Source organism: Halichoerus grypus, chromosome 1 (genome assembly GCF_964656455.1).
Source record: "Halichoerus grypus chromosome 1, mHalGry1.hap1.1, whole genome shotgun sequence".
Taxonomy (NCBI): domain Eukaryota; kingdom Metazoa; phylum Chordata; class Mammalia; order Carnivora; family Phocidae; genus Halichoerus; species Halichoerus grypus.
Genome location: NC_135712.1, coordinates 103,601,522 through 103,625,753, shown reverse-complemented (window position 1 = coordinate 103,625,753; position 24,232 = coordinate 103,601,522). Strand labels below are relative to the sequence as shown.

The window sequence follows — 24,232 nt, the reverse complement described above, 5'->3', positions numbered from 1 at the left end:
GAGTGGCATACAAGTTTTAATATTTCATGACTTTAAATGCAGTCTAAGTATGTATTAAAGCTTGTAAATGGAAACAGATGTCTAGTAATTGGATATAGCACTTCACGGTACTATTATATAAGTTTTATATTTTAAGAAAGTGTCAATATTGATGGTGAAGAAAAATAAAACTTTGAAGAAAAATAGTTATATATGTGGTGTGTATTTTTTTTAATTCCCCTTTTAAGCCAGGTTTCATACTTCTAAAAAATATGTTGACTTTGCATAGGAAAAATATATGCAGCAAAAAAACTGAAGAGCATGTTTATTTTTTAAATCACAGTTTACATTGCTGTTATCATTATAATAAAGGCTCATCCAAAGTTTAATGCTGGCACAGTTTGATTCTTTTTCTTTTGACGGGGCAATACTTTTTTAACTTAATATTTCATCAACTATAATGCTATTAGAGACTTATTTTCACTTAGTTCACTCATCAGGCAGTGAGCTGGCAATAAAGGAGAATCGCTCCTTTGAGACATTAATGCTTTGGAATAAATGATGTGCTAGAACAGAAATTTAATTAATTTACAGAGTATATTGATAGTCCCTTGTTACCGTGCTGTATATTTTTAATCTTCTTTAACATCTGTAGTAAAGTGTTTGAAAACCCCTGCAGTTGAGCAACTAGTAGATAATTAAGTAATAAGGGAAGAGGTTTCTAGAGGGAAAAAGATTCTTTTTACCAAATGCTGTCATAACATGAAGAAAGAACTGCTACTATGATATGCAATGAAAAAAAATAATATGCTACCTAATTTGATACTGTTCCAAAGATATTGCAAGCTTCTTATATTTAAAATGTGAATTGTAGCTTAAGAACTTTCGTCCAAAGTTTAAAATAGATGCATTGCACTGACAAAATCAGATGACTTTTAATGACCAAAAGTTATTCCCAATTCATATACCATCATTTAAATTTTATGTTGCTTAACTTCATTTTCTTTTTTGTACAGAGATTATCTTGAACTAAGCTTCAGAGATTCTAAATAAATATTTTAAATATTCTGAATAAATGTAAAAGGTATATTACAGATTTTCAACCATTTTGGTTTTTTCTTCTATGTCACAAAAAAATATTCAATGAACTTCTTTTCCCTTTCCCCAATATTTTCAATGTTTTATGATACAGACATAAAATAAGTACAGAAATTCCATTGTTTTTGTTTCAGCAAAAGCTGATGAAGCATTGAAAGCAAAAGAAAGAAATGAAGAAGAAGCAAAGAGAAGAAAGGAGGAAGGTAAAGGCATGTGTTCATTTTGTTTCAAAGCGGTCATTCTTTTGGGGAATCACTATTTGGCGTGATTGTCTTCATTTCCCTGATAAACCATAAATTCTAATCAAATGCCTCGGGGGATACCTCATGCTACCTCATGAACCTAAACTCTGACATAATATCACACTATATTCAATGTCTTGGGTACTAATTAATGTTTGCTAGCATAGATTAGTTTATAAGCATCCTAGTATATATTTTGGGGATACTGGGAAGATACAAAATTATGAAGTAGAGCTGGTGCTGGTTTGTTTCCTTCTGACTTTTAACTATAAAGCTAACAAATTATCAAAATCAGTCATAGAAATGGATTGAATTTATGTGTACGTTTTGAAATATTTTAGCAGTAAGGAAGTCCCCTTGTCAACAATACTTTAAAAAGCTGTTAAAAGGGAACAGTAAAATATGAAATGTCAGAAATTATCATAATTCAAATTAAGAAATTCATGTCAGAATTTTTATAGATTATTTTCTGTTAATAACATTGAAGCCACCACCCAAAAATATTATACAAAGAAGTCTAATACATTTTTATCTCCCCTAACAAATTTTTATTTCCCCTTTAGTTTGCTATGATTTATGTGAGTGAATATTTTACATTTTTCCTTCACAGAGGCTTTAGATATACTGTTGTAAATACAGTGCTTAAAGCAAGATCGAGGCAAATCTTTCTCAGTGAGTTAAGTTGATGATCCACTTGGACTGACAATCATGTCACTTTACTGGCTAATTAGCAGAGTAACTATTTCCTCTGTGAGCTTTCAAGAAATTGAAGCCTGATAATGTGTTCCAAAAATATTGGCTTTGAGTGCTATTGTCTAAATCTGAAAATTGTAATTTTTATTTTAATACATCTTTTACTGTGACAACCAGAAAAAAAAAAATTATTGCACTCCCAACTTACAGTGGAGGCTGAGATCCTGTTAAACCTAAAACCTCTGAGTGTGATAGTTTGGAATGCTTAAAAGCAGTATTGTGTTAGAGCCACAGCCCCAAAGCAAGGAAAAATCACCACCAACAACAAAAACTAGATTTAGGTGGCAGAACCCTACAAATAAGTAGATTCAAACTAAATGTGGACTAATTTATACATAAAATGGATAGTGCTCTTACCCTATTTGACCCCCATAAGTCCTGACTTTATGCTTTTGTCCTAGATCAACTAATTTTATGGCATAGTAAGAAAACAAGTGAACTCCCATGGCAAGAATTCTCAGGAGAATTCTCTTCTTTTGGCCTTCTGAAGTGCACATCTTGGCATTGTTAGTAGAAACAAGCTATCTGATTTCAATGATGTTTATGGTCACCCATAGAAAAAATAGATATAGTACTAGATGCAAAGTAGCCTAAGCAAATTATAATATTTTAGTACTGCTATGTTATGTGGTATTCTGATCAATGTAACTAATTAATAACATAATAGCCCTTACAAAACACTGTGGTACTGTAAATTACAAGTGTGGTACTTATTACCAACCAACAGGGTGAATATATGTTGTAATAGTTATTAGTCTAATCCCATTAATTCAAATCTTAATTGGAGTCATGAGCAGTTGAAAAAGGATGGCACTGATGTGGTAACCACAGATATTGAAATTGCTAGGTGATTTATTATTATGAAAAATATATAATATGAATGCTTGCCCTAGTAAGACAAACTTCTTAAATACTTTGGAACTCCTCATTTATATAGCAGTAATTGATATTTATAATAGTCTCTTTTTTTTTTTCCATTAAATCACTTCTAAACATTTTAAAAGATACTAAGAATTTCTTAACTACAGGTGCTTTAACATTATATTGCAGTTCTTTTGAAAGTATTTCTTTCCTTTAAACATTCAGGAAGTCAAACTGACCTTGCACTTAGTCTGTGATATACAGTAACCTTTTTATTTCAGTACCTGGGAAGTGTTTGAAAAGCACATCCCTCTAATTAGAGCTGTTTTAATTAGCATCTTTATAAGTCTGTCATCCTGACAAGAGTATAAACTCTAGGACTGTGAAGGATTTAGTATCCAGGATGCTTAGCACATAAAAAATACTCAGTTTCTTAATTATGGAATGAATGAATGAATGACCAGTTTGCCCTTCGCTCTTTTAAATCCATGCTTAAATTACTTCAGTTTGCAGCTGGATTTTAAATAACCTCACTGAAAGTGTAACTGAACTTTGTTATGTCTCTTTTTCTAAGATGAGACCTCATCCATTAGGCTATTTCGCTAAAGAATTACAGCAATTCAAAAAGAAAACAAGGAATTTCAAAGTACTATCAATATTTGCTAATGGATTTATCAAGTCTTTACCTAAGCTCACTGAATTTTATGTGCATTCAAAAGTCATAGGAATATTATTACCACAAATGTTGAAGAAGAATTCTACTAGTAAAAGAACCTATATGACAGTGATTTCATTCTTTGTTGTTGTTTGCTTCCAAAAATTTTTTCTTACGTGTTGTCTAGATACTTGAGTGCTATCAAATTAACTGAAAATGATTAACGTATAAGCTACATTTATTTTATTTCATATAATTAGTCTAGCTACAAACTGAAACCTGAGATACATCTGTATGTGTATGTGTATGTGTATATATTTCTGCATCTGAAAGAGTAATAATCCTGTATTTCTAATCTATAAGCCACTAGTAATTCATTCTATCACATCATTTATACAGATCATCTCTTAATTTCTCAGCATGCTGATATGCAGCACAGGGTTGAAAGCATTGTTAAAATGTAGATAAATGTTATCTGCCCAGCTCCTTTTATCCATTCTCTGTTATCTCACAAAAGCTATTGTATTAGCATAGCAAGATCTGTGCCTTGCAAATACATTCTGACTATTAGGCAGTCCTTTCCTTTGAGTATTCTTAAATCGGTATCATAATTATGTTTGCAAGTATCGTAGCCAAGAAAAGTCAGGCTACTCATGAAAACTTGTCCAGGGTAGCTACTTTGCCTTCTACTCTTGAAACAATGGAAGCCCAGAGTGCTTTTCATGGTCCTTACCCAGCTCTGTTGAGTTTCCACTTACTGAATATCATGAGTACATTGGTATGGATCCTCTTTCTTGAACCATTTACTCTCTAACTTTCCATTTAAGTTGAATTTTTAGCAAGGTTACATTATTTAGTAAAAGTCAACTGAATATTTAAAGTTTAGGTTTTATAGTTTCCTTCTTTAAAAATAAGTACTTTTTTTTCCTAATTCTAGATTACATTTTAGGAAAAATGAATAGTATTAAATCTTTCAGTTCTGTTTTCTTCCTTATTCTTTGACATATTCCTTATTCTTTGACATAACAAATGCTTGACTTCAACTTCTCTTTTTCTTTATATGTGTTTGAAAATGTTCTGACTATATGTAATTAAAAGTCATTTCAACTTTTTATCCATTTGCTTTTTTGTTTGTTTTGTATTGTTCCATGCTTTAGCAAAACTGCTTAGTTTTTATGTATTTTATTTTTATATTTAATATAGTATTTATTTAAGGGTTTTAATTGTGTTTTAAATCCATTCATAAGCATAATAGTCTTGTGTTGTATTTTGATTTCTCTCCAATATGAATTTCTTATTTGGCCATAAGTATAGCAGCTTTTGAATTCTTTTTCCCCTTGTGTTTATTCAAAATAGCTCTACCCATCTGTTAGTTTTCTACTTCAAATATTTTTTTTCCTAAAATGTTAGGCAACCCAGTCTAAATTATTTATGGAAATGGTGGACAGTGATAATATGAACACAATATGAGGTAGTCAAGTGAAGACTTACAGCAATCCTTAAGTCTTATTAAAATTGAAATTCATCAGACCTTTTGCCACATGTGATTGACAAGAAGTAAAACAAATTAGCACTAATTTCATCTTTTTTGTTGTTGTTGTCAATCCTTTGGCGAAGGTGGGGACAAAAAATGCGAGTAGCTGAAAGGAAGAAGGGATCACAGGCAATGTTCTAAGTACTTTACATATTTTAACTCTCTTAATCCTCATTAACTCTATGAAGTTTATGCTGTTATTATCCCTGTACTGTAGGGAGGCTAGGAAACTAAGGCACAGAGAGTGCTTATAACTCGCCCCATGGCTAGTAAGTGGTAAAGCCAGTACACAAACCCAGGCAGTGTGATGCCAATACACATTCCTTTCTTTAAACATAAATCACAGGGAGGCCTGGGTGGCTTGGTCCGTTGATCGTCTGCCTTCGGCTCAGGTCATGATCCCAGGGTCCTGGGATGGAGTCCCACATCAGGCTCCTTGCTCAGCGGGGAGCCGGCTTCTCCCTCTGCCTGCTGCTCCCCCTGCTTGTGCTCTCTCTGTCTCTCTCTCTGACAAATAAATAAAATCTCTTTTAAAAATAAATAAACATAAATCACAGCCTTTATGATCATTAATTCCCTCTTCTTCTATGTTTTGCCCGCTTCTCTGAATCTCACCTATGCATTTCTTTACTATATATTTGTGTGTGTGTGTGTGTGTGTGTGTGTGTGTGTGTCCTCAGATAGATCTGTGCCCACATTAGCTTTGCTCGCGGGTTTCTGGGACACCCAGCAGGTGAGTTACTCCAGTCAGAGGCACATTTTGTGGAGGTGTCCATGCCCTTTTCCTAATAATCTCTCTGCTTTCCTCCCTAGTGAATGACTGGTTTATGTAAGACACCCACTTGTCAAGTTCACAACACCTTCAGAGTCTGGACCAGAGCCAGACCTAAACATCTATTTTCTCAGGCCCCTTTTTCAGAGGTCCTGGCTCTCCCAGTGCTTTGAAGTCCCTAGTGTAAAGCACACTTAATACCAGGTCTTACCACACTTAGGGAGAGAACTGTTATAATCCCTTCTTTCTTTCCTCTGTGGTTCCTTACCTAGTTGTCCTTCCTAAAAGCGTTCATCCTGGGGTGCCTGGGTGGTGCAGTCAGTTAGGTGTCCAACTCTTGGTTTCAGCTCAGGTCATGATCTCAGAGTCCTGGGATCAGGCCCCACATTGGGCTCCCTGCTCAGCGTGGAGTCTGCTTGAGATCCCCTCTCTCTCTCTCTCCCTCTCTGTCCCTCCCACTCATGCTGTCTCTCTCTCTCTTTAAAATAAATAAAATCTTTTAAAATAAATAAATAAATGCCTTCATCCTTAATTGGCTACCCGTTATAATATGCAGTATTATTTCCTTCTTAGACTTAAACATTTGAAACCATCCCCTCCCCCTTTGTCTTACTTTATTAGGTAGTTCTATTCCAAGATTTAAAATATCCTTTTTAAGGAGGTTTGTGTTCCCATGATGCAGATTTAATAATTCTATATCTTTAGTAATGTAGTATTTTGTAAAATATCTGTATAGTCTTTTAACACATTAGCTCTAATGTTAGAAAGCTGTTTTATTTTTTAAAAAATTAATCTGCTTAGCTTGAATGCATTGCCTTATTCCATATTTTTTCCTCAAGTTCTTTATTTAGTCAAAAATCACTCAAGAACAAATACCCAGTTATTTAGCCTAGCCTATTTCCCTCAGCAGTGATTTGTCCTTTATAGTCCCCTTGATTCTGTGTCTGTAAGATCTTGATTTTAAACATTTTTAACCTTTCTTTTGTATAGTGTTATCTGTCATATTACATAACATCAGCTGTTTAGTCCTCAGTTTTAACGCTTCCAGTAAATGCATGCTAATTCATTTTTAACTTTTTTTTAAGATTTTATTTATTTATTTGAGACAGAGAGAGAGGGAGGAGGGTCGGAGGGAGAGGGAGAAGCAGACTCCTCACTGAGCAGGGATCCTGATGTGGGGCTCGATCCCAGGACCCTGGGATCATGACCCGAGCTGAATGCAGCTGCTTAACTGACTGAGATACCCAGGCGCCTCCTAACTAACTTTTTAACAAAGAAAAGGATGCCTCATTTTTCTAATAGCTCACTAATACTGTTTTTGCTTCATATACATTCATCTGTGCTCTCTGTAGACTTAGAAGCTGGTTTAGATCACATTTTATCTATTTTCAGTAAGATGTTCATGTATATGGAATGCAGGTACTCTGATCTCTCTTTAACCATTGTTGGGCCTCCAGTGACTGACCATCATGTATTTCCTTGCTAATTTAAATATTTTTGGTGCTCTATGCACACAAATTTCAAGACCAACTAAAGGCTACAGCTTTCTTTTCAATTGGATATTTCCATTATAAATTAAACATTAGAAACCTGACATACATATTGAATGCCCACAGGTGTACAACCCTGTGAATAACCAAGGGAAGTCACTGCAAAATAAGGAGTCAACTGTACCTAGTGGAAATAGCCCTAGCTTTTTCTAGCTGAAGTAAGACAATGAGGTTCAGAGTGACAGCTCTACCATTTACTGGCTCTGTGACTGAGTAAGTCCCTTAGCTTCACTGTGACTCTAGAGTGAGGAAGATGATAAAATCTGCCTAGAATTGTTATAACCAGAAATGATGTGCAGAATTTAAAAATTACTTTATACTACATAGTACTGTATAAATGTAAAATATTTTTACTCGGAATTGCAACACAAAAGAGCATAATGATCATTCTTGTATCATTCTTTTTTTTTTAAGATTTATTTATTTGAGAGAGAGGGAAAGAGTGCATGTGTTTGCTCGCATGAGTGAGGGGAGGAGCAGAGGGAGAGAATCTTTAAGCAAACTCCCCACTGAGCACAGAGCCCATCACGGGGCTCGATCTCACGACCCATGAGATCATGACCTGAACCAAAACCAAGAGTCAGATGCTCAACCAACTGAGCCACCCAGGTGCCCCCATTCATTCTTTTTGTAACTTTTATCAATTCAAAAAATACACTGACCATCCAGCACATGCTGGGTACTGTTCTAACCCGTATGAATAGAGCAATGAAAAAAGAAAATCAAGGCCCCTGTACTCAAAGAGCTTGTATTTCTAGAAGGGGAAGACAGGAGATAAACATGAAAACAAATAATAAAATACAGTAAAATCAAATAGGGATTAGTGTTTTCTCATCCTCTGTATGACCATAAGAGGTCCCTTTAAGCCCAATTTCCCCATCTGTTAATAAATAAGGATGATGATAATAAGTCAACTATCATCTAAGAATGTAGTTGTGATATAGTAGATATGAAACCATTTTATTGACTTCACAAAATATTGTTGCTATTTTATTATTAATTAAAAAAATAACAGCATGCTTCAGTGATTCACGGTAAAAAAGGGAAATCACAGTTGAAAATACAAAATCACTTATTGAAACTTACGGGATGAAGATAGTATGGTGGAACTAGCTTATTTGAAGTCACCCTCCTTCTGAGAACAGATTTTAAAAAGCTGGTCAAAATATTAAGACATATCTTTGAAGGCATCAGAGAATTACTCAGGCAGTGAAGAAGTATGGGTCCCAGTTCCAGGAAAAAATGGTGAGCTCAACGTTTGGAGTCAGTTTTCCCCTAGAGATGATTCCAGTAGTAGCATCTGCCAGTTCTTAAAGAGATCACTAAAGGACTAAGAACCTGGGCAGAGCTTTTGAGAGACTCATGGGGCTATGGGGATAAAATCTAGAATTCAGGCCCAGTGAAGGAAAGGAAGACCCTGATAAAACCAGCAGACTTTCGGTTGGGATCTTAACAGATTATTCCATAAAAGTAAGGATGAACCAGAAATAGACAGGCACCCCTAGGGACCAAAGCCCAGGTTTGAATCATCTCAATTCCTGATTGAATTAAGATAATTGAAGATTGCTGGTACATCTAGCCAATTACCAAAGCAGATATAAATCCTTTCTGGAAGAAAGCATTATCCCAAATTATCTTTACAGTTGTTTCTGTATGATATCCATTAAAAATAACCAGGCATATAAAAAAAAAAAAAAAAAATAACCAGGCATATGAGAAAACAAGACAAGATGAAGAACCATGAGAAAGAAGAGGACAAGAGAAACAACAGTCAGTAGGAACAGATTCACAGAGGATCAAGACAATGGAGTTGTTAGATGAATATTTTAACATTACTTTGTTTAATTTGTTCATGAAAATAAAAGACAATACTGATAATTTCAGGTCATAATTGGAAACTCTTAAAAAAATTTTTTTAAAGTATTAAACATTAACTGAAATCAAGAATTTAATGAAGGCTTGAGGTCTAACTCTGCAGAGCAGAAAAAAGTATTAGAGACCTGAAAGATTAGAAGAAAACATCTTGAATGAAGCAGAGAAAAGCAACAGGATGGAAAGTACAGGTAAAAGACCTAAGGAATAGGATGAAAAGATTCAGTGTCTATACTTCAGTCTCATTCTGTAGGTTGCCTTTTCATTTTGTTGATGATTTATGCTGTGCAGAAGCTTTTGAGTTTTATGTGGTCCCACTTGTTGATTTTAACTTTTATTTATACTTTGGATGTCATATCCAAAAATCATTGCCAAAACCATATATATTTCTCATATATATTTATGATTGTTATATTGTTATATCTTCTTGATGAATTGACCTATTTACCATTATATTATGACCTTCCTTGTTTCTTATTACCATTTTTGGCTTAAAGTCTATTTTGTCTGATATAAGTACAGCTATTCCTGCTTTCTTTTCGTTTATACTGGCATGGAATCATTTTCTGTCCCTTGACTTTGAGTCTGTGTGTGTGTCCTTAAATCTGAAGTGAATCTCTTGTAGACACTATATAGTTGGGCCTTTGTTTTTTTTTTTTTTTTTAAATCTGTCCAGCCACTCTGTGCTTTTTGATTGGTGAATTCAATACATTTACATTTAGAGTAATTACAGATTTCCCCTGCTATCTGAAAGTAGAGCATTCCAGTGAAATCTTTCATAAGCCAAAAATGTGTAAAACAAAGCAGTTATCATTAATATATATGGGAAATTTTTTGAGCATTCCCAGACTTAAAAAATAGTCTCTTTCTCTCTTTCTGATATTTAGGACACATCTTGCTAATAGATGCACAAAGTCAGTTGAGAAAAAGCATAGATGCTCACAGGCATAGTTCAAAGCTATGGCTCTAGATGTTGAAATGCTGAGTAAAATTCCTGGGGAAGGATCTTGGCAGTGCCATTCTTGGGGTACATACTGCCTCTATAGTAGCTCAGTGTAAAACAAACACAGAGTGCTATTTTTGCCTTTTTTTGTAAAAGTGAAAGTCCTCTTCAGATTGCTTTTGGTTAACGAAAATAGGTATTAACATAAGTCTTTTGTAAAAGTGAAGTGGCATAATGCGAACCTGAGTTTTCAAACAGCGAGGGATACCTAGACTGATATGTAAGGACCTACTACTGCCATTGTATTAGTTGCTTTCTGGCTGTTTTGTAGTTGCATTCTTTCTTTTTCCTCTGTGATTTTCCATGGTGATTTGCTTTGTTTCTCCTTTCTTTATCTTTTGTGAATCTACCTTAGGTTTCTGCTTTGGGGTTACCATGAGACTTACATAAAACATCTTATAGATAAAATAGCCTGTTTTAAGCTGATAGCAACTTAACTTCGATCACATACAAAAGCTCAACCCTTTTAATTCTCCCTTTTATATTTTTGATGTCACCCTTTTACTTCCCCCTTTTATATTTTTGATGTCACAATGTACCTCTTTTTTAAAAAAAGATTGATTTGAAAGAGAGAGCGAGCAAATGGTGGGGAGAGACAGAGGAAGAGGGAGAGAGAGAGAGAGAATCTCAAGCAGACTCCCTGCTGAGCACAGAGCCCAATGCAGGGCTTAATCTCATGACCCTGAGATCATGACCAGCTGAAATCAAGAGTCCAACGCTTAACCAACTTAGCCACCCAGGCACCCCACAAATGACCTCCTTTTATATTGTGTATTTGTTAACAAACTATAGTAGCTATTTTTAATACTCTTTTCCTTTAACCTTTATACTATAGTTAAGTGATTAACACACCATCCTTTTTCAGAATTAAAGTTTCCTAAATCTGACTGTATTAAATATTTACCAGGGTGTTGCATACTTTCATATGTTTTCATGTCACTAATTAACATCTTTTTTTCAGCTTGAGGAAGTTTCCACATTTCTTGCAAGGCAGGTCTAGTGATGATGAACTCCCTTAGCTTTTATTTGTCTGGGCAAATCTTTATTTCTCCTTCACATCTGAAGTATAACTTGATGTATAGAATATTCTTGGCTGGCCTTTTTTTTTTTTTTTTTCCCCAACACTTTGAATATGTCATTCCTATCCTGGCCTATAAGGGTTCTGCTGAGAAATCCACTAATAGCCCAATGGGGTTTCCTTTATAGGTTACAGTCTTTTTTTCTCTGGTTGTGTTTAAGATTTTCTATCTTCGATTTTTGATAGTTTCATTGTAATGTGTCTTTGAGATAATAGGCTGATCTATTAGCTTCGTGAACATGAACGCGCAAGTCTCTCCCCAGGTTTGGGAAGTTCTCAGCTATTGCTTCTTTTTTTTTTTTTTTAAGATTTTATTTATTTATTTGAGAGAGAGAGTGAGCGAGAGATAGAGAGAGCGTGAGCAAAGGGAGGGGGAGAAGCAGACTCCCTACAGAGCAAGGAGCCCGATGCAGGGCTCATCCCCGGACTCTGGGATCATGACCTGAGGCAAAGGCAGGTGCTTAACTGACTGAGACGCCCAGGTGCCCCATCAGCTATTGCTTCTTTATTTAAAGAAGTTTTAAAGAATGTTTATTTAAAGAAGCAATAGCTGGGGCGCCTGGGTGGCTCAGTTGGTTGGGCGACTGCCTTCGGCTTGGGTCATGATCCCAGGGTCCTGGGATCGAGCCCTACATCGGGCTCCCTGCTCGGCGGGAAGCCTGCTTCTCCCTCTCCCACTCCCCCTGCTTGTGTTCCCTCTCTCGCTGTCTCTCTCTCTCTCTGTCAATTAAATAAATAAATAAAATCTTTAAAAAAAATAAATAAACTTTCTGGCTTCTCCCTCCCTTCTTCTTCTAGAAGCCCAGTTATTCTAATATATGTACGTTTGATGGGGTCTCATTGATCATGTGGGCTTTCTTCACTCTTTTTTATTGTGTTCTTTGTTCCTCTATTTTAGTTATTTCAGAGTTCCTAAGCTCTCACTCACTTATTCTATCTTCCATTTGGTCTATTCTGATATAGATGCTCTCTGTTGCATTTTTTTCATGTCATTCATTGAATTCTTCAGCTCCAGAATTTGTTTGGTTCTCTTTTGTGATTTCTGTCTCTTTCTTAAATTTTTCATTTTGTTCATGTAATGTTTTCCTGGATTCACTGAATTGTCTTTCTCTGTTTTCTTGTAGCTTGTTAAGTTTCCTCAGAACGACTATTTGGAATTGATCAGCTAGATCACAAAATGCCATGCCTTTGAATTCAGTTATTGGAGGATTATTGGTTTCTTTGGGTGATAACACGTTTCATTTGTTTTTCATGTTCCTTGTAGTTTTGTGCTACTGTTTTTGCATTTGAAGTAGCAGATACCTCCTCAAATCTTCACTATTTGCCTTTAGTTGGAAATACTATTTGCTGGTCCTGATATATCTGGGATTTTCTCTGACGTTGCATGAATACACCTGTTCCACACTTCTTGCTCTCTCTTGTGGCCAAATTCTTAAGCTTTTATGCCTTCTCTGGTTCTTACAATTCACTATGTTGGCTGAGAAGGTGGCTCGTTTTTGTGGTTTCTCCCCTGCCCACAGATCCTGGTCTGTTTTTCTGAGAGTATTCTATTTACCATTTACCAAAGTTCACTCTTGCTGCCATACTCGGAAGCATGCACAAGAGCCAGCTGCTGAGTTGGGAGGAGGTGTGGGGTTAGCCCTTGTAGCATTGGGGGTGCCCATAGGCCTGGTGGGGGTATCCTCAAGTGAGGTACTGCCCAGAGGCTCATGAGCAGACTTCATGCTGAAGTCGACTGTGGTCATCCAGAGCTGCCTCCCCCTGATGTTTTTGTCCTGATTTCCCTCCATCCCTCCCTGTAATCACGGAGTTCCTGCCTCAGTACAACAGGTTCTGCTGAAGAGCAACAAGTTTCTCTAGCAGCATCCCACACAGATGGAAAAGCCGAGCACTCACTCCCTGTTCTCCTTTTTCTCCACAAGAGAGGTCCCTGCCCCTGGTTCAGGTCCATACAGTATTGCCTTGGGGGACCAGCAGTGGCAAAGTTATTCTTCTGTCTCCAGTTCATCCAAACTCATTTGTTTTTGTTTTTATTTTGGCTGTTGGCATGCTGGAATCTTCCCTTGGGAAAGCTGGACTTCTACTCTCCCTCATCCGTGTGTTTCTGCTCAACTCAGCCCTCTCCATGATTTCCCCAACCATGGCTGAGAGGGTTTGGGGTAGGTTTGCCAGCTCCTGTTGGTTTTGCAGTCCATACTAAAGTCTGTCTACGTATCACCACATGCATAAGTGGGGAAGACTCCTTCCCATGGCATATGGTGCTGGATCCTACAACTCTCCTAAGGTGCTTTTGTTCATGGATGGATACCAAATTACTTGTTTAAAAAGAAGGATAAAAAGGAGTGACATCTTACTGATACGAGGAATTTGAGAAACAAGACAGAGGATCATAGGGGAAGGGAGGGAAAAATGAAACAAGATGAAACCAGAGAGGGAGACAAACCATAAGAGACTCTTAATCTCAGGAAACAAACTGAGGGTTGCTGGAGTGGAGGGGGGTGGGAGGAATGGAGGGACTGGGTGATGGATATTGGGGAGGGTATGTGCTACGGTGAGCATTGTGTATTGTGTAAGACTGATGAATCACAGACCTGTACCCCTGAAACAAATAATACATTATATGTTAATAAAAAAAAAAGAAAAAAGAGTGTCATCTTACACCTCTGATGTCGTTCCTTGGCCTAATAGTAAAATTTAATCTGAAGGGTAAATAGTTGGTAACATTTTCAGTGAAAGTCATTTTGATGAGGTTTTTCTCTAAATAATGAGAATGCCCAAAAGTATGTAGATCACAATTATTACTTGGTAAATTGCAAGTTTCTTTTTTATTTTAAAAGTTTCTGCAAATCACCTTTTGTGTGTCAGTTTCATTATATGAAGGGGAGTAATACCACAAAAAATAAGTGACTTTATCTACCTGTTCATTCTGACAGTTATTATCCATCAGGCTCAGTTTCTTCTTAAGGCCAGTTCTTGACCATGATAGTGACATGCCATCTACACAAAAGATGTTTGTCCCTATTTACTAAGCCAGGAAGACCTGCATCCAGTTGATCTAAAAACTGTATTTTGTTTTGTAAGTATTAGTTTGAAAGAAAGCCAGGAATTATAATTTTATATTTATTTTTATTTATATTTATTTAATATTTACATTTAAAAATCAGTCTTTCAAAACCCTACACCTTTATCTTCTAATTTTAGAAGTGCCACTACAAGAGCAACTTTAAAGGAAACTATGCTGCAAAAATGATTCCTCTGGTGCATTTCTGGTGTGATTTCTGTCAATGGAATCAGAAGCTGAAGATGAATTAGTTAACACCGTGCAAGGTCTTACACTACACTTCACCATCTTCTCAGAGAAATGAAACAGTGTGGCAAAGATCAATAGAATGGTTATAACTAAAGCCTGCTTTTACTCTATGTTTAAAAGATCTATGCTTGTTTATCAAGAAGAAAACTGATGTTGAGTTGTATAAGCTGGCAACATTATCTACCTGTCAAGTTATCTTACATTTAATTTTTAGCAGAAATAAGGAGATACATCTATTTGCTAAAGATCAAACACAGGCTAGTGTTCACATCAGGAAGACAAATTAGCAAGTACATGAATCAGGTTCTATTTATATAAGATGATGATGGCTTAGCCTAAATAAAAACACTCTGCCTTAATCATAGTATCAGTATCTGGAAATAGTAATTACCTGTTAACCGAAAACAGGTGAAATCCAAATAATTTTTGCAGTTCACAATTGTTAACTTTAGTAAGGCTCAAGTCTTATTAATAACTTTAATGATGTCAGAATATGTTCACTCTAATGAATTATTAGCTCTGTAAAAGAAATATGATCAAAATCCAATTAGAGTGTATAAATGTTTATCTCCTATAGCACACCTTATAGTCTGCCTTTGGCCATAAGATGTATGGCTATAACATATTCAGAGATAAATATTTTAAGGATATTAAATTATTGATTATATGTTAATCAATATGTATTATAAATAATGAAGTCAGACCTAGTTTCTAAATAGAATATTTTATCCTAAAATATTTTATTTCCCAAAACATACTTTTAGGCTTACTGGCAGACTAACAAGCTTTAATCTTGCTCTTAGAGGTTCAGAATGAGCATCCAAGAAGAATTCTAATACTAAAAAGTTTTACAGAAAATCAGCCTTATTTCTCTATGCTATTAGAAATATATTTATGTGACCATTTTTACTGTAATTGGCCTTTCTTGAAAGTATATATAGAAGTTTATTTTCTTGGTATCACATGGTGTTCTTTGTTCTTTATGTTACTAACTGATGGCAGAAAATTAGAGGATTAATATAACTGATAAAATATTTCCTAAATTACAGCTGTTTACACTTAATTTACTTGGTGTAAAATTAAGAAATAGAATAGAGAATATTGTTAAAATAGTTTATATAAGGCCTGATTATTCGTGCAAATTTAGTATGATTAGATAACTAAATACTGTTTTAGAATAGAGAAAGCTGAATTTGTTTATCTAAAATCATAATCTCAATTCTGGACATTTCCACCTTATTAAAAACTATTATTAATCCAAGATGATCAGCAGGACCCAATGAGCTCATCTCTGGTGTCAAGAAAAAAAGAATTATTTCCTGTTAAACTGGATATTAGGCATTGCATAGAGCAAGTGGGATTGAGGTAGACCTCAATTTAGATTATATTAGAGGAGACCTGAAGTTCAAGAAACTGATGTAATATGAAATTCATAACCCTAGACTGGAAAACCAACAGAAGCTAAGGCAGAGGACTTGGGCAATGTCACACTAGAACCCAGGCTTAAAAGATATGAGGCCATGAAACAAGACTACCTCACATGAGGATTGAAAATAACAAGTCTTCTCTTTCTAAAACACTTGAAGTAACTTCGTGGTGGAAAAATATCACCTTTCTGCATCCTTTCAACTTCTCTCCAGAGTGTCATCTGTCCAGCATTTTTTATATATACAATACACATTAAGAAATATATTCTACTTTGCAACCCGATACGCATATGCATATGTACATATAACATAACATGTACATATGTACATGAAAAAAATTACCAAAAAATGCTTAACCACTCTCATTTTTTCCCCTGATTACATTGCATCTTCAGACAAAACAAAAGCCACCCATTAATGGATCATGATTCTCAATTTGAAAACATTACTCTGGAATAGGTTTCCCTCACATTTCTCCCTTACCCAAATCATTCTCATACCTTAAGGACAACACCTGAGAAAATGTTTTGCTTTTGCCTAATTTTAGTTAGACTGAATTTAGTAAATTACTGCACACATTATTGGAGTTTTCTTAAGGTAAAATTTTAAGGTAAATCACTATATTGTAGTAATGTGAAATGAAGTTAAGCCATTCAAAATTAGAAGCAACTACATTTCTTTAAATTGGCATCCCGTGTGACAACTCAATAAATAATTCTTAACTGAGTATAGATCATTTCCCTGTAAGTATCTGAGGACAGTATGTGTTCTTACTTAGGATATAATTATCTGGTAAGTTTCTATTAATTATTTGGATTTCATCTGTTTTCGGTTAACGTAAAATTTGCAGCTTATAAGTTGAATATTATGTATGTAGGTGATATATTTCTTCACATCTTTAGTTAGAGTTTATTAAGCCAGATCAGAAGGACCTTCCTGCTTAGCACTGTTTTCCAACACAAATCACTAACTACCAGTGGAACTCAACGTTAATGGGAATTTGATAACTGAGCCAAATCTGACTTCATGATGATATAGATTATAAACTTGAATCAAAGTTATGGAAATGTCCTGAATTCATGTAAGAATGTGTTAGAAGCCAGTCTATATTCAGTTTTTTCTGTGCATGAAAATCTTTCAATTTATGAATAAATTTAAAAATAACATTATTTCAGAAATGAAAATCCAGATTTGGAACAAGTGGACTTTTAGAAAGAAAGAAAATAAAAAAAGATGGGGTTTTCTTCCTAGCCAGGTTGTTTAAAGTGTATGTGCTCTAAAGTAAAAATGGCATTCCAATTTTACGATAGCAACAGTGATACTGTAAGTCACACAGCTATTAAGTTGGTAAAGCCAATATCTGAGTACAGTTCTAATGCCAGAGCCCAAGATCTAATCACTGTAGTATATGATCTCCCCTGTGCTATCCTGTGATGGAAGCTCTTTTGAAAGTGATTTTATCCTCTCCGTTGCCTCCCCCAAACTAGTTTACATTCATATATCTTTTTTAAAGATGGGAAGCGTAAAGATAACAAGATTTAAATTGCCAGATTTTAATCTAAGTGTTTATTTTTTTATTGGGGAATTGATATACTACTTAGGACCTATTTTGAAAATTTGTTCCTTAAGACTTTGTATATTGCATTTTGTTTTGCCTAGAGTTACTCTTTTAAATATAACTACATTTTAATAATAATATGAGCCTATTTTGTAGAAAATGTGAACAATATATAAAAAGTATAAAGAAGGAAATAAATACACATAATCCTACCACCCAGCGAGAGAACTTCTGGCTACATTTTACTATATCCTCCAAATGTTTGTTTGTTTTACAATGTTGAGATCATACAGCAGGTACAATGTTAGTTTAATTTATCAACTGTGTATTATAAGAAATGAGAGGAGGCCACTTTCTCTAGGCCTCCATTTTTTTTACATGGTAAAAATGGAGTATAAATATACCTTACCCCACTTCCCACTCTACAGATCCATCTCACTTTTTTCAACCCCCAGGTACATATAATTCTGTATTCTGCATTTTTCACTGGTTATATAATATACATAGTTACTTTTTCATGTTATGAAGAGCTTTGAAAACACTTTTTTTTTTTAAAGATTTATTTATTTATTTGAGAGAGAGAGTGCACATACAGAGGAAGAGGGAGAGGGAGAAACAGACTCCCCGCCAAGCAGGGAGCCTGACGCAAGGCTCGATCCCAGAACCCTGGGATCATGACCTGAGCCGAAGGCAGGCACCCAACTAACTGAGCCACCCAGGCACCCCTAAAAACACTAATGGTTGTATAGCATTCCATATTTATAGGTATACTATGACTTAACTGATGCATTTCTCTATTATTGGATGTTTACACTGGTAGCAGCATATTTTTTCAGAGATATGTAGTCCAGTAATAGGAAGCAGTCCAGGTGTTAGAGCTTAGTGCTATACTTCTACAAGTACTTCCTGCTGGTACTACATATGTGAAAAGTCATTCCACTTGTTTATAAAGAGGTTCCCTGTGCAATCTTACAGAATTTGTATTTCCAGAGCTATAAATCACAATGGTAGAAAACGGGGCAGTTTAGGCCAGAGAGGGAGTAATATTAGTTCTTCCTTTTATTTGCATAGTATTTTATGATTTTCAGTGAACTTTCATAGCTTATGTTATTTAGCTTATTCTTCTCAATTCTGTGACGTAGGAAGTATTAATCTCTTTTTATAATTGAGAAAATAATGTTTAGTTAACTCCAAAACAGAATTCTTTGTAATGGACAATAGTTGCTTCTGAACACGGTTCAATACTGACTCTCCTGTAATAGAGGATTTTTCAGTTGTTTTGTTTGTTTAGTCAATAGAACCATGAAAATATTACCCTAAAGTTAGATCCACTCAGTGCTGAAATGTAATGCTTTTCAGTATTTTAACAACTGTCAAATTGCCCAGTGTAACTTTTTTTTTTACTTTTACAAGTGGTTAGAACTATCCTTTAGATATAAATTATAGAGAAAACAGGTTATTTTCTCAAAGTAGTGATCTATTCTGGAGAATGTTCCACGTGCACTTGAAAAGAATATGTATTCTGCTTTAGGATGAAATGTTCTGAATATATCTGTTAAGTCCATCTGGTCAAGTGTGTTATTCAAGGCCATTGTTTCCTTGTTGATTTTCTGCTTAGATGATCTGTCCATTGCTGTAAGTGGGATATTAAAGTCCCCTACTGTTTTTGTATTATCATCAGTGAGTTTTTCTTTTTCTTTCTTTCTTTCTTTCTTTCTTTCTTTCTTTCTTTCTTTCTTTTTCTTTCTTTCTTTCTTTCTTTTTTTTGAGAGAGAGAGCATGTGGCAAGGAGGGGCAGAGGGAGAGGAAAGAGAATCTTAAGCTGGGCATGGAGCCTGATGCAGGGCTTGATCTCATGACCCTGGGATAATGATCTGAGCTGAAATCAAGAGTAGGACACCTTACCGCCTGAACCACCCAGGCATCCCATCAATGAGTTACTTTATGTCTATTATTAATTGATTTATATATTTGAGTGCTCCCAAGTTGGGGGCATAAATATTTACAATTGTTAGATCATCTTAATGGATAGACCCCTTAATTATAATGCCCTTCTTCATCTCTTGTTATAATCTTTGCTTTAAAATCTAGTTTGTCTGATATAGGTATGGCTATTCTGGCTTTGTTTTGATGTCCATTAGCATGATAGAGAGTTCTCCATCCCCTCACTTTGAATCTACAGGTGTCTTTAGATCTAAAATGAGTCTCTTGTAGGCAGCATATAGATGGATCTTGTTTTTTATTTCATTCTGTTACCCTGTGTCTTTTGATTGGAGCCTTTAGTCCATTTACATTCAGAATGATTCTTGAAAGATGTGAATTTAGTGCCATTGTGTTAACTGTAGAGTTGGTGTTTCTGGTGATGTTCTCTGGTCCTTTCTAGTCTTTGTTGCTTTTGGTCTTTTTTTTTTTTTTTTTTTTCCTCCACTCAAAGAGCCCCCCCTTAAAATTTGTTGCAGGGCTGGTTTAGTGGTCATGGACTTCTTTAGTTTTTGTTTTTCTGGGAAGCTCTTTATCTCTCCTTCTATTCTGAATGACAGCCTTGCTGGATAAAGAATTCATGGCTGCATATTTTTCCAATTCAGCATGTTGAATATTTCCTTCCACTCCTTTCTGGCCTGCCAAGTTTTGGTGGACAGATCTGCTGTGAACCTGATTGTTTTCCCTTATAGGTTAAGTACTTTTTTCCCCTTGCTGCTTTCAGGATTCTTTCCTTGGATGTGTATTTTGTGAATTTGAGTATGATATGCCGTAACATTGGTTGGCTTTTGTTGAATTTAATGGGAGTTCTCTGTGTTTCTGGGATTTTGATGTCTGTGTCCTTCCCCAGATTAGGAAAGTTTTCAGTTATAATTTGTTTGAATAAATCTTCTGCCACTTCTTCTCTCTCTTCATTTTCTGGGACTCCTGTGATATGAGCATTAATTATGTTTTAATAAGTCACTGAGTTCCCTAGGTCTACCTTTGTGGTCCATTACCTTTCTTTCCCTCTTCTTTCAGCTTCATTATTTTACATAATGCTATCTTCTGTATCATTGATTCACTCCTCTGATTTGTCCATTCTCATTTTTATGGCCTCCATTTGTGTTTGCATCTCAGTTATAGCATTTTTAATTTCTGCCTGACTAGATTTTGGTTCTTTTATCTCTGCAGTAAGGGATTCTCTAGTGTCTTCTATGCTTTTTTCAAGCCCAGCTAATATCTTTATAATCGTTGTTTTAAATTCTAGTTCAGACATCATATATCCTGTGAGTTCTACTTTCCATTCTTTCTTTTCGGGTGAATTTCTCTGTCTCGTCATTTTGTTCAGAAAACAAGAAAAAAGAAAAAACTAGATATTGGGTGTGTTTTTGTCTGCTTGTTAAAAGAATCTAGATCCTAAAATACAATATATAAATGAAAAAGTTAATAAAAATTTTAAAAAAGGAAATGAAAAAATAAGAAAATAAATTAAAAATAATAATAAAGAATAAAAGCAAAAAGGAAGCTATACCTTGTTTCCCCTAGAGCTGAAGCTTTGTGGCACTCTGTGTTCAGTAGACTTGGTGCCAGGGAGTTGTTTGTGCTGATCTTCTGGAGGAGGGGCCTGCTGCGCTGATTTCTCAGGCTGACTTGTTTCAGTGGAAATGCGCTTCCAGGGCCAGGGGCGTGGGACTAGGTGTAAGCAGTTCTGGCCTCCACTGGAGGCGCTGTTTTGCTCCATGAAGGCTTTCCGCGCTGATGGGCAAGATGAATATGGCTGTGCCCTGCTCTCTAGCCCCTGAGCTGGAAGTTTGCTACCCCCACTCTTAAGTGAGCCCTCACAGAAGAGCAATTAATCACCGTTGTTGTGACCCAAGTTTCCATCTGAACCCTGTCTTCATCCTGCCTGTGTTCGAGCTTTTTTATCACAGGCACCCAACTAAGTTTCCAAACTCCAAATTTTAGGAAATCCCATGGCGTGGACCACACTGTTCCTCCAGGGGAGGGTCTTGCCACACTTTAGCCATTTGCCGGCTGGTCCCAGGAAAGCTGTTGTATGACAACGCAGTAGTTCACGGTTTATGGCAACACAGAACAGAAAACCGGCACAAGACCCGCTGGTCCCAGCCAGCTTTCCTGCTCCTATGCCTGAGAACAGTGCAGCATGATGGCGCCACTGATCTTCTTGGATCCCCCGAGGACCCAGGGGATCCTCAGACCACACTGTCACTCCTGGGATTCTGCCCCGCTACCCCACCTGAGCACCTTTAAGCCAGGCACATCCCCCACTATAACAGACTTCTAAAAGTCCAGAGTTTGTGCTCCGCTGCTTATAATACTTTGCAGTAGCGCCCTCAGCAGGCTCCCTCCCCACCACCATATCCAGTTATATCTCCCTCAAGACTACTCTCCACACCTCCTACCTTCTAAAAGGTGATCGCTTTTCTACTTGCAGACTTGCAATTTTTGTTCTCTCTGATCTCCCGATTGATTTCTTGGGTGTTCTGGATAATATGATAACTATCTAGCTGTGCTCAAGGGACAAGACAAGCTTAGGGTCCCCCTACTCCTCTGCCATCTTAACTCCTCCCCTGTAGTCACAGTTTTTGTTTTTTTTTAATTGGTTAGTATTTTTGTCGAGAAAACACTAGGTCTGTGGTTTGAATGACAATCTATTTTCCAAATACAGACTTTATTTAGGAATTCTTCACTAGAATATGTATGTTGCTCCTTGGGTTCCTTCACGTTTATTGGTATGAACGAAAGCGTGGAGAAACTTTCTGGTTTGCTCTTAGTTCTTCAAAGTCAATTTATATTCCCCAAGAGTGGTAAAGCACTCAAAGTAGGTCTCACATATAATCGATGGTTTGGGCACAGCAGGCATCAAAATGGATGTTGTTCACCCGAAGACAGAACTGCCTGAAAACCAGTTGGACTGAAAAAAACAGACCAGAAAAAAATGGATGTGTTTACACACACACATACTGCGGTTGTGGCAACCAGTTAGTTAATCCTTAGTGAAAGAAAGCTCATCTGAGTGGTTATCCCCATTTTTATATTTTCATATAAAGAGAAATTATTTAGTGCTTTATTTTGCAGCCTCGGTGCAAATTTAAACTAATGAGATACCAGTTCGTACCCACTAAGATGGCTGTAATCAAAAAGACAAATAATATCAAGTATTGTTGATAATGTAGAGAAACTGGAGAGAATGTAAAACATTGCTTGTGAAAAGGTAGAATGCACACTTTGGAAAACAGTTTGACGATTTTTTAAAAAGTTAAACATGAATTTGCTATGTGACTCAGCAATTCCACTCCTGGAGATGTTTAACCCAAGAGGAATGAAATGTATGTGTACAAAGACTTGTACACAAATATTCATAACAGCATTATTCACAGTAACCAAAAAGTGGAAACAACTCAAATATCCATCAGGTAGTAAATTGGTAAACAAGATGTGGTATACCCATCTAATGAGATACTCTTCAGCAATTAAAAGGAATGCACTGTTGATACATGCTACAACATAAATGTGACATAATGCTAGGTTAAAGAAGCTAGACACAAAAGACTGTATATTGTTTGATTCCATTTGTGTGAAATGCCTTGATAGGCAAAATGTCCAGAAATCTTGCTAGGGATAGGAACAGGGAATGTTTGCTAACTTATCTCAGCATTAGTTGGCTTTCTTCCCTTTCAAACAAACAAACAAACAAAAATTAGGTAGGGGGAGGCTCTTTCCTCCTTTAGGGCCTTTACCTGTGCTATTCTCTATACCTAAGAAGCTAGAAAGTTCTAACTTTCCTTTACCTGGCTAATATATACCAATACTTCAGGTGTCGGCTTAAATGTATCTTCAGAGCAACTGTATCCTAACCTCACAGTTTAATCAAGAGTCCTTGTGATACTTTCTTTAAGCACCTCATGCTGTCTTTTCATATTATTTATCACAATTGTTAGTCATTCATTTATTCAGCGAGCATAGGTGAACCACCTCGTATATGCCAGGAACTCTTCTAGTCCTGAGCTACAGGAGAAAACAAAACATGGAGTACATTGTAGTGGGGAGAGATAGATAATGAACAAATTAGTAAATACAGAATATATGAAAAGGTGATAAGTGGTAGGGAGAAAGGTAGAACATGATGAAAGATAGCTTGGGGGAGGGATGTTTTTTATATAGTGTCTTCAGAAAAGGTCTGTCTAGGGGTGCTTGGGTGGCTCAGTCGGTTAAGCGTCTGCCTTCGGCTCAGGTCATGATCCCGGGGTCCTGGGATCGAGTCCCGCATTGGTCTCCTTGCTCAGCAGGGAGCCTGCTTCTCCCACTCCCTCTGCTGCTCCCCCTGCTTGTGCCCTCTCATTCTCTCTCTCTGACAAATAAATAAATAAAATCTTTAAAAAAAAATAAAGAAGAGACTCAATCTTAGGACACAAACTGAGAGTTGTTGGATGCGGGTGGCGTGGAGTGATGGGGTAACTGGATGATGGACATTGGGGAGGGTATGTGTTGTAATGAGCACTGGGTATTATATAAGACTGACGAATCACAGACCGGTACCCCTGAAACAAATAATAC

General features: G+C 36.2%; 1 protein-coding gene across 1 annotated transcript in view; it reads left to right on the top strand.

Annotated features, from left to right (window-relative positions):
* Window positions 1–24,232, top strand: part of RSRC1 (arginine and serine rich coiled-coil 1) — a 406,629-nt gene that overhangs the window by 327,755 nt on the left and 54,642 nt on the right. The window contains exon 7 of the mRNA XM_078069970.1: window positions 1,212–1,280. Coding sequence (XP_077926096.1) covers window positions 1,212–1,280 — 69 coding nt within the window. The remainder of the gene's footprint in view (window positions 1–1,211; window positions 1,281–24,232) is intronic.